The sequence below is a fragment of the Nilaparvata lugens genome, chromosome 2 (genome assembly GCF_014356525.2).
Source record: "Nilaparvata lugens isolate BPH chromosome 2, ASM1435652v1, whole genome shotgun sequence".
Classification (NCBI taxonomy): domain Eukaryota; kingdom Metazoa; phylum Arthropoda; class Insecta; order Hemiptera; family Delphacidae; genus Nilaparvata; species Nilaparvata lugens.
Window position 1 is genome coordinate 25,838,155 of NC_052505.1, and position 12,372 is coordinate 25,850,526.

The 12,372-nt window shown below is 33.2% G+C and overlaps 1 protein-coding gene across 1 annotated transcript in view; it reads right to left on the reverse strand.

Moving 5' to 3' along the window:
- LOC111046362 (phospholipase B1, membrane-associated) overlaps positions 1 to 12,372 on the reverse strand; it is a 72,261-nt gene that overhangs the window by 7,308 nt on the left and 52,581 nt on the right. Inside the window, exon 6 of the mRNA XM_039420896.1 lies at positions 6,216 to 6,364. Within this exon, the coding sequence (XP_039276830.1) occupies positions 6,216 to 6,364 (149 nt within the window). The remainder of the gene's footprint in view (positions 1 to 6,215; positions 6,365 to 12,372) is intronic.

Genomic DNA, 12,372 nt, shown 5'->3' on the forward strand with positions numbered 1-12,372 from the left:
CGGTTCATGTGTGTCCCCAAAACAACTTCTTGTACTACCACCCCTTTGGTTCCGCAACTTTATGTAACACCGCTTCAAGACACCCGTTCAGACGACAGGTCTAGGGACGTAAGAGGACGTCCCCGTCAAGCCAAATTCAACCGGTAAAAGCTCACCGCCAAAAACAAGGTACTGTAACCCCGACAATAAAGCAACGTACAGACCAACGAAAGTGCAGTGTAGTGAAACAAAGGTTCATTCGAGAATGTCAATCAAAAGTGGGGATTCAAAATTATTATGAAATGGGTTATATGGGTTACTATCAACGAAACTTGGGTTCAACGGGCTTTTCTTTCTTGAGTAATTTTATGTTGAAGTTAATTATTTGTTATTTGATGACTGATATTGTTTGGTTTTGTGACGTATTGCTATCTAAACGGGGATAGTAATGCGCCCCCGAATCAGATGAAGAATGTCAACAAAGTAACATGAAATTGTTGTTTCTGTTGTTCGATTTTAGTTGCCAATGTTTATTGAAGCTGTTTGTATTTTTCAATTATTTCAAATTGTAGTGTTTTTCTAAAGTATAAACCTATTAAATCAGGCATGGCAAGATTAATTGAAGTTTTCTTGACTCTAGCCCGTTCACCTGCATGAATTAGGTATAGACTCAGGTATTTTCTAGATGTGTCGGCCTATTTCTAAATTCTAAATTTTATTCAAAATTATCTTATCTATCTTCTTTGGCACACAGTCATGACAACTGATTTTTTATCAAGTTACATTGAGATATTAATTGCATGCGTCATTGCATTCAATTAATAATCCACTCGAGAGCTGATTTATGGAGAAAACTTCTTTAGTCTGATTAATCCTATCTTCAGAGTAGATGATATATTATATTATAGTGATATCGGAGTAAGGAGGAAATTCCTTTTCCTTTCATATTATCCTTAACATGCAAATTTTAAAAAACCTTGTTAAAAATCGACGCGCAGTTAAAAAAGGAATGTTCCTGCCAAATATCATAGAATTCTAACAACGCGTTTGGCCGTGAATGCGTTAAATATTATATACTTAAAGACAGCCGGAAGAAAATCCGAGTTAAAACAGACCTCACTGCGTCCGGTCAAAAGCTTCCATTTTCCATGAACTGTGGACTTATTTAGAGCAATTTTATTGTTTGCAACAGCCCCAGGAATCGACTATGTGATTCAGAATTCTTATTTTTTGTGTTTCAAATTATATAGCCTTATGTTCTAAAACTGTTCTGTTTAAATAAAGTTTTATCCCCCGGAACATTGAAAACTGGAATGATTATTTTCTCAATTTTGATACAAAAATTCCAGATCTTGAGTATTCATGACTAACAATTTGTTTTTCCTTATACATGTAACCTGCCAATCACATGAAATCTTTTGTTGGAATATTGAGTGTCTCATGACTCGAGAAAGTTGAACTTCATAGTGATAGGCCTAATGTTAGGAAACTGCTGTAAAATTTCGAGATATCCAGCATTCCAAGTGAAAATCATATTCCATCATTATAACTGCTGCTCATATTGTCTTGATAAATAAACGAATATCTAATATAAAAATCTGGTGTGGCGCACTCACACAACTTTCCTTGCCGTTATGCAAATTTATCACCTGACGTTAGTGTTCTCACGCATCTCAAGTCTACTATTCAAAGATCCAAGCCAGCTGGTGACAGGACAATAACGCTGGAGACACACGAAGTTTGCTATCTCTTCATAGTGAATGATTTAATAGAATCAACAGTTGCCAACAGTTTGCAATTATTGAAATAATAACATTTTCTCGGATTTCGAGCTTATTTTGAATTTTAGGTGAAAATGTTACTAGATATTAATTGTAGAAATTTTCATGCTCAATCTTTTCCACTGGGAAGTTTTTGTTTAAATTGTTAAACTATTCAAAGATTTGAGCCAGCTGGTAACAGGGCTATAACGGTGGAGACACATGAGGTCTGCTATCACTTCATAGTGAATCATTTAATAGAATCAACAGTTGCCAACAGTTTTCAATTATTGGATAATCACATTTTCTCGAATTTCGAGCTTATTTTTAATTTTAGGTGAAAATTTCACTAAACATTAATTGTAGATATTCTCATGCTCAATCTATTCCATTCAAAATTTTTTGTTTAAATTGTATCTGAAGCCTTATAATTGAGAATCTAAAATCAAACTTTGCATAGATGGGGCGGAGCTCCTGAAATTTTTACAGATATTGGACTTGTGGCAGTTGATATAGCTTATCAATGACTATTTTAGGTATGAATTTGATCAAAATCATTGGAGCCATTTTCGAGAAAATCGCGAAAAACTCTGTTTTTGACAACATTTTCGCCATTTTAGCCGCCTTCTTGAATCGCATTTGATCGAAATTGTTCGTGTCGGATCCTTATAGTGTAAGGACCTTAAGTTCCAAATTTCAAGTCATTCCGTTGATTGGGAGATGAGATATCGTGTACACAGACGCACATACACTCATACACACACACACACACACACACACACACACACACACACACACACACACACACACACACACACACACACACACACACACACACACACACACACACATACAGACCAATACCCAAAAACCACTTTTTTGGACTCAGGGGACCTTAAAACGTATAGAAATTCAGAATTTTTGGTACCTTAATTTTTTTCGGAAAGCAATACTTTCCTTACCTATGGTAATAGGGCAAGGAAAGTAATAATTTGAGCTAAGACAATGACACATATTTATCAACACTAATGTGTTATTTTGCATAATCAAAAAATATTTTTCTTATAAAATTCTTACACCATCAAAAAATATGTTTTCGGAATCTTTCTGAGCATAATATTTCGCAACCAAAAACCTGGAATCTGTTCAGTGGAAATAATCTTCTCCTCGAGGCGAACGCACACAGCAGCAGAGGAACGAAGAAACATCAAACTTTTGCATGCAGACGTGAGCAGACGGAGACAGACGGACGTATTTGTGCGTTGCAGCATTCGAACAATTGGTGAGTGATTTTTCCTTCGTCTATCTGCTGCTGCACTGTGCGTTCGCTTTGAAAGGAATTATCATCAAATTTCTCATAAAAAGAAATCTCAGCCGACTTTCCTGCATAAAAGAAGTCTCTCCTATCAAATTATAATATCTTTTCATACAGTTTTTCCAACTATAACTAGTTCATTTATTTTAAAAGAATTGAGGAAATTTCACAAAAAAGTTGACAGGACTGGGAGAAGACGTAGAATTCCTCATGTTTCTCACAATTTTGAGTCAAAAACGTGCTTCTATTTCTGCTTCTATTTTGGAAAGATCGTTTTTTTGAAGTTAAAGCTCTTTGCTATAAAATCAGAGACTTGATTCTTGTTTCCATGTCGTTCATAATTATGGAAAAATCGAATAAATCAGTTCAATAGAAATGATACTGCCGCTGGTTAACTCCATGCTAGAGAAAATCTTCAGACGAAAAAGGAAGTTTTAGTAATTTTTCTTTCATGAACTTCATGATAACATCAGCAGTTCGAATAATATGATCAAATCTAGACGGAAGAATTGGACGTATTTTCTCGAATGAAATCTTTTCTGCTCGTAAAGGTTGTTGGTTAAGGTTTGTGCGTTTTTCTGTTGTCGACCAAGCAGTCAGCCCCTTTTTTCCAGCACGACAGAAAAACGAACAATCGAAAACCCACCTTTAACTGGAAGGCGAAGGATGATTGTACTTGACAATGGGAAGAAAACAAGAAAAATATGCTTTCATGTTCACGATGCCTATCATGACATCATTAATCGCTCTCTTATTTTGTATTTGTGCATTGATTAGTCATGATTATGTAACTGAGATGATATAATAATAATCATCCTATAACTATTATTCAACGAAAATCCAAAATAAATGCTGCAAACCACCTCGAAGACAACAGGGTTAACAGCTAGATGGAAATTCGATGAGAACTACTATCCAAAAAAATATTAAAAGCTATATATATATTAGATATTAGATATTATATATTATATATATTATATATATATATATATATATATATATATATATATATATATATATATATAATACTAATAGCTATATTAATATATTAATTAGCATTTGAATAAATGCATTCTCTATTTAATTCCATCAATAATCATCCTGATGATAATCTTTAATAGTAAATATAACAAGAATTTTATCTTCAGAAATTGTATTAAATAAATATCATACTATTAATATATTTTTGGTTCAGGATTTTATATTGTTTTAGGCTCAAGGGTATTCTAAATTGAAAAGTATAGCGCCTTCGATATAAAAATGAGCAACATGTGAAACACCAATGTGTGATGAGTGTTGCATATACAAATTATCACAGGCGCAGCATATGGAATGTATTACTCTGTAAAAAATTAGTAGATTTATATACTATAATATCATAGTTATAGTATAAACTAATATGAATTAATTTGTTCCCTATCAATATTATCTTCGCTCTTGAATCAATATCTGGAATTCCATCATCGGGGAAAACTAGTTCATATTATATTTTGAATAAATCTCTTAATTTGATCATGATTCTCAGAAGATCATGGAAATGCTTGAACTTTTGTGTCTTTGGAGTCAGCCATTTTATTGGAAACAGGTACAATATTGTAGAAACAAGAGTTACAAGGTACATTTGGATGTTCGAATAATATTTTATTATAGAAAAAAATTCGAGTCGATAGAAAATGGATTGGATTAAAATAATTCAAGGCTAAACGCTAATAAGGCTAATAAGGCTAAAGGCTAAAGGGTAATACATTCTAAACACGTTACTTTTTTACAGTGAACTACAAATTCTCATGTGCTGCTTGGTTTGTTATGTCATTACAATACTTTACCAAATTGTATTTGTTCGATAATGATCCAAATTTTCATTTTTTTTTGCATGACAAACAACAATGATCATGATTCTATTCAACATGTGAAAAATCATGTATATATAAAGGTCATGTAGACTTGTGGTAAAAAATTAATTTTTTTGCCAACATAAGAAATAAAGTATATACTCAAACTTCTCGCTTATTTGCATAAATCCTGACAATCACAATCCCTAACATGTTTTATTTTAATGAAAACACTAATCCGATTGTTCAAAGAATAATGACATTCAATCTCTCTTCAGATAAAAAAAATTGTTATTCACCAATAAAAATCATATTTCCACGAATATTCAATTCTTCAATATTGGTATTTTTAATACCCACTCCTGTAGTACAGAAAGATTTATTCAATAATCTGCCTTATTCGTAAAAATAATGGTGGTAGAGGATGTTCTGAATTCAAACGACTGAAAAATCAAATACCAGCACGTGTGTCCTATTAAATTGTTTGTGCACAATACTATTTCCATTCAGCCAATCCCAAATGGATAATTCGTGATGGAAAAAATCCCGATTTTGATGGAATGTGAGGAAATGTGTTTACTTTACAAAAGCTCAATTTTCATTCCAACATGAAGTTTTGATAACAAGTTTCTCATGCACGATAGAATGATATCCCTCATCCAATCCATCAACTTTCAATTCGTCAAAAAATTTAATTACCTAGATGATGACTTCAAATTATCAATTAAAATTAAAAAATCTTTATTGGAAATGGTAATGTTATCCAATTAGCTGAAGATGATTAATTCGTTATCTACCATTCAGTACGATTTGAAATCTTATTAACAAAATTGATCCAAAGTCGATTGAAAAATTTTGAAAGAAGTAAATACAACTAAATTCATGAGTGAAGAGTCTCAACCTTTTATGAAAAATGAGTCTCTGATTTATGCGGCTTTTCCTGAAGAGATAAAATTGATGTAGGCACCAGTTGTAATTGAGACTCTTTTAATAGTGTTATGCGTATAAATAGATAAATTATAGTGTGGTTGACTTTTGATGTTGTGTTGGTGTCACGTGGCTCAGCGACCCTGAGATGATATTCTTCAATGAACAGTGGAAAAAGTAATTGATCAAAAGTAAGTATTATTCTTATCCAATGGTGATGAATTTACATTGTCTATTTGAATATGAAACATCAATTATTCTGTGAATTAGTTCCTAGATATGGAGAAGTTACACTCATTTTTGTTGAATGTGTAAAATTTTTATATTTTTCTTTCCAAGCGTTTGTTTCAAATCTGCTGGTGTTTTATGTGAGTGAATAAATCATTTGGATTGAATACATACTAGTTGGCGTTCAGCAGCCTGGTAGTCTCTGACAAGACTAGTAATGGCATCCATGACGTCACCAGGTGTGAGGTGGAAGCAGGTACAGAATAGCCGATGTAGCAGTCGACACATCAGGGAGCGCTTTACACGCACACTCACCGACACATCTGCGAAAAATGATTATTTCTAGGTCAATTTTATACCAATTTATAGACAAAATCATTTCAGGTTAATCGCAGCAATCAATGTTTAAAAATAGATTATAAATCCTAAAAATCTGTATGTGAATACAGAACTTCATTCAAACTCACTTACTGAACTCACTAATGATACCAATGGTTCTGATTGATATTTTGTGCGCTCATAAACCAATCGCTGGAAAAATTTATGAGTATGTGGCAACATTGAAATGGTGAGCTTTGAATGACAAAACTATTAAAATACTTGTAGTCTATAATAATTCTAATTTGGGTCTGGTGAATCCTAGAAATAATAGTATGTTATTTTGATATGATTAATTAAATAAATGTCATAGAGAACTCACTATGATGGAAAATTATGATGATTTTGAGGCTCTTTATGAAAAACTCATGATCTCTTCATTCTCATCCTGTACTTTCGTTTGAAAACGAACAAATTATGAGTGGTTTGTGACAGTGATACATGTAAGGATGATATAACTATTGCTATTGATATAACTTTATACTATTGATATAACTTTTTGCTATTGATACAACTTATTGAAACAACTACTTCTGCTATTGATATAACTTTTGCTTTTGATATAACTTTTAGCTATTGTTATAACTTTTCAGGAATATTATCATAATGTGATGTACCAATAATGATGACAAGTAACAAAAAAAATCACAAATCAGAACTTGACAAGTCAACGCGACTTTAATTTCGGCGCAGTATCTTTTTGACAGTATGAAGCTCGAAAGTGTTTTTTGAAAAAATGTGGAAAAATAGCCTAATCAGAATGTGACTAATTGCATTGGATGCGGGCGGGCCTCGGTCCTTTGTAATGAGTGATATATGCGGGTGTAGAGGATAGGCTACATTGTACGCGTTGTAGCAAGAGACTTTTCGGTTTATATGTAAACTCACCCTCCATGACCCTGACTCATACTCTCTCTCTTACACACACATGACTGTGTCAACTCTCACATTTCAGTAGATGTGTGTCTCACACTCATCACCTTGAAACTGTCAGCATTGATTGGATAGGAAAGATAGATGTCATTCATGAGGAGTGCTGACAGTTTCAAGCAGTTCTCGCACTTTAAAAGTGTTTGCAAACCGTTATACAATGCAAAATTTCGAATTCCATATTACAGTATGAAACTGATTTTCTTGCAATCAAATTCTGTTGATTATGAAAGAATTATCATTAATCTTTTGATAGTAATATTGTGTTCTACTATACCGTACAGCAGGAGTCTCCAACCTTTTTCATCCAAGGGCCACATTGTTAATTCTAGAGAGGCTTGGAGGGCCAAAAACAAGGATGTACGTGGAATTTGACTTGTTGAACCATTTGCTAATGTCTCGCAATGGTTGATCGCTGCTTGTTTACAGCTAATTCTACACTTATTAAGAAATGGAGTGGCTTGTAGAGAAGAGGAGAGTACTGAACAGCTGTTGTCAAAAATGCGTATAAATATATATTTTAAAAGATCTGTTGCAATTACTCTCGGCGTGCCGGACAAATTCCATCCGTAGGTTGAAGAGCCCTGCCGTACAGAGTGAGTCATATGTATGGGAGCCCTTCAATGAATTGGAGACTTTTGTAGATATAATACTGTCACTTTCAGTATAAGTTACTGGTCGAATAATCTACCTTCTGAAGTACAATTGAATTTCAACCCCTCATAAGGGGATGACTTAGCGAGGGGTTGTAACTCGAATATTTTTAATGTAAACACTCATTGTGTGGTACATCCTTTTGAAGGCCTTCTTGAAACAAAAAAGAAAGCTTCAATAAAAATGTTCTATGATACTTGTATCCAAAATGGCGGCTGATTGGAATTTTAGTTATTAAGGAGATAAGGGGTTGCAACTCAAATATTTTGAACGTTAACACAGGCCGAAAGTGATTGTTTTCTGACCAGGCCGGTAAAATTTTTACGGCCCTAGGGCTGTAAAATAACCTTGAAGTCAGCTGATTCTGATTTGATGTGAACATGTTTACAAAATAGTTTATGAAACGGAATCAGTTTATGCTTCTAGAATTGAATAAAGTTTTTGCAATAAGATACTATCATTTTATTTGGATGAATGAAATACAAATGAGATATTATAAACTATTCAAATTCAATTTTCAGAGTATAATAGAATCTAACCTCAAACCTCCTAGTAAAGCGTTTATCACGGAACATGGTGGATAAACGGAAACATTTTATGCTTCTAGAATTCAATAAAGTATTCTGTAATAATATACTATCATTTTATTTAAATGAATAAAATACAGATAAGATTATAAACTATTCAAATAAGTCGATTTTCATAGAAGGATAGAACTTCTAACCTAAACTTCCATTGACATTCAGATCACATCGGATTGGCCGAATTTCAAGTGTGCCAAAACAGCTGATCAAAAACTTTTTCAAGTGTGATAAACCAGCTGATCAAAAACTTTTTCAAGTGTGATAAACCAGCTGATCAATAACTTTTCATTATTTGTGTTTATCATTCAATAATTAAAACATTTATAATAATATCATCTTATTGTCATTTGGAAGAATAAAAAGTATAAACTCAACCTCTTACATAATTGAACATAATATTTTAGGTTATTTAGACAAATCAGAATAAAAAATAAAAATACTTGGACAATTTCTTGATATTCAGATTTGCTAGAGCTATGACCTTCCACTTTTGCTTTCGGAAGTGCTTATAATAGACAATGAGAATAATTATTATTCTCATATATATATTGTTTATTTTTCTGTGTGGCGAAAAATTACGTTCTCACCATGGGCAAAAATGTTTTTCCGGCTCTCAATCTTTTCTAGTCCTCGGCCTACGGCCTCGGACTTGAAAACCAATTTCGAGCCAGAAAAGTCTCATTTTCGGCCCTAGGTGCGAAATATACTATTTCGCCCCACTTGGATGTAATGAGCTGGTTTACGTGCGTCATATGGAGGCCGAAAGTCATTGTTTTCTGACCAGGCCGGTAAAATTTTTACGGCCCTAGGGCTGTAAAATAACCTTGAAGTCAGCTGATTCTGATTTGATGTGAACATGTTTACAAAATAGTTTATGAAACGGAATCAGTTTATGCTTCTAGAATTGAATAAAGTTTTTGCAATAAGATACTATCATTTTATTTGGATGAATGAAATACAAATGAGATATTATAAACTATTCAAATTCAATTTTCAGAGTATAATAGAATCTAACCTCAAACCTCCTAGTAAAGCGTTTATCACGGAACATGGTGGATAAACGGAAACATTTTATGCTTCTAGAATTCAATAAAGTATTCTGTAATAATATACTATCATTTTATTTAAATGAATAAAATACAGATAAGATTATAAACTATTCAAATAAGTCGATTTTCATAGAAGGATAGAACTTCTAACCTAAACTTCCATTGACATTCAGATCACATCGGATTGGCCGAATTTCAAGTGTGCCAAAACAGCTGATCAAAAACTTTTTCAAGTGTGATAAACCAGCTGATCAAAAACTTTTTCAAGTGTGATAAACCAGCTGATCAATAACTTTTCATTATTTGTGTTTATCATTCAATAATTAAAACATTTATAATAATATCATCTTATTGTCATTTGGAAGAATAAAAAGTATAAACTCAACCTCTTACATAATTGAACATAATATTTTAGGTTATTTAGACAAATCAGAATAAAAAATAAAAATACTTGGACAATTTCTTGATATTCAGATTTGCTAGAGCTATGACCTTCCACTTTTGCTTTCGGAAGTGCTTATAATAGACAATGAGAATAATATTATTATTCTCATATATATATTGTTTATTTTTCTGTGTGGCGAAAAATTACGTTCTCACCATGGGCAAAAATGTTTTTCCGGCTCTCAATCTTTTCTAGTCCTCGGCCTACGGCCTCGGACTTGAAAACCAATTTCGAGCCAGAAAAGTCTCATTTTCGGCCCTAGGTGCGAATATACTATTACAAACCGTTATACAATGCAAAATTTCGAATTCCATATTACAGTATGAAACTGATTTTGTTGCAATCGAATTCTGTTGATTATGAAAGAATTATCATTAATCTTTTGATAGAAATATTATGTTTTACTATACCGTACAGCAGGAGTCTCCAACCTTTTTTATCCAAGGTCCACATTGTTAATTCTAGAGAGGCTTGGAGGGCCAAAAACAAGGATGTACGTGGAATTTGACTTGTTGAACCATTTGCTAATGTCTCGCAATGGTTGATCGCTGCTTGTTTACAGCTAATTCTACACTTATTAAGAAATGGAGTGGCTTGTAAGAGGAGAGTACTGAACAGCTGTTGTCAAAAATGCGTATAAATATATATTTTAAAAGATCTGTTGCAATTACTCTCGGCGTGCCGGACAAATTCCATCCGTAGGTTGAAGAGCCCTGCCGTACAGAGTGAGTCATATGTATGGGAGCCCTTCAATAAGTTGGAGACTGTTGTAGATATAATACTGTAACTTTCAGTATAAGTTACTGGTCGAATAATCTACCTTTTGACGTACAATTGAATTTCAACCCCTCATAAGGGGATGACTTAGCGAAGGGTTGTAACTCGAATATTTTAAATGTAAACACTCATTGTGTGGTACATCCTTTTGAAGGCCTTCTTGAAACAAAAAAGATAGCATCAATAAAAATGTTCTATGATACTTGTATTCAAAATGGCGGCTGATTGGAATTTTAGTTATTAAGGAGATAAGGGGTTGTAACTCAAATATTTTGAACGTTAACACACATTGAGTGATACATCATTTTAAAGGACTTTTCAAAACGAATAAATGACACCAATAAAAATTGAACTTTATCAATCATTTCTTCAAAAACTGAGACTTCAATCAGCCGCCATTTTGGATAAAAGTATCATAGAACATTTTTATCGATTCCATCTGTCTTGTTAAAAAAGGCATTGAAAATAATGTACCACACAATGGGTGTTTACATCTAAAATATTTGAGTTGCAACCCCTAAGTCACCCCCTTATGAGGGGTTTAAATTCAGTTGTACGTCAAAAGGTAGATTATTTGACCAGTAACTTATCCTGAAAGCTACAGTATTATATCTACAAAAGTCTCCAATTTATTGAAGGGTTCCCATACATATATGACTCACTCTGTATATTTCAAGTAAGAGGATGATTAAAAATCAATTGACATCGGTAAAAGTTTTCATTTTTACTTTCCTTGCCCTATTACCATAGGTAAGGAAAGTATTGCTTTCCGAAAAAATTAATGTACCCCAATTTCTAAATTTCTATACGTTTCAAGGTCCCCTGAGTCCAAAAAAGTGGTTCTTGGGTATTGGTCTGTATGTGTGTGTAATGACTGTATGTGCGTCTGTGTACACGATATCTCATCTCCCAATCAACGGAATGACTTGAAATTTGAAACTTAAGGTCCTTAGACTATAAGGATCCGACACGAACAATTTTGATCAAATGCAATTCAAGATGGCGGCTAAAATGGCAAAAATGTTGTCAAAAACAGGGTTTTTAGCGATTTTCTCGAAAATTGTTCCAACGATTTTGATCAAATCTATACCTAAAATAGTCATTGATAAGCTCTATCAACTGCCACAAGTCCCATATCATGAGCTCTACAATTAATGTTTAGTAACATTTTCACCTAAAATTGAAAATAAGCTTGAAATTTGAGAAAATGTGATTATTCAATTGCAAACTGTTGGCAACTGTTGATTCTATTAAATCATTCACTATGAAGAGATAGCAGATCTCGTGTGTTATCGTGTGTATCGTGTGTTATCTCGTGTGTATCGTGTGTGTTATTATACTGTCACCAGCTGGCTCAGATCTTTGAATAGTAGACTTGAGATGCGCTTGAACACTAGCGTCAGGTGATTAATTTTCATAACGGCAAGGAAAGTTGTGTGAGTGCGCCACACCAGATTTTTTTCTTGAAGATGTAGATTCCAGATCAAGCGCTGTATATTAAACTAGCCGTCAGG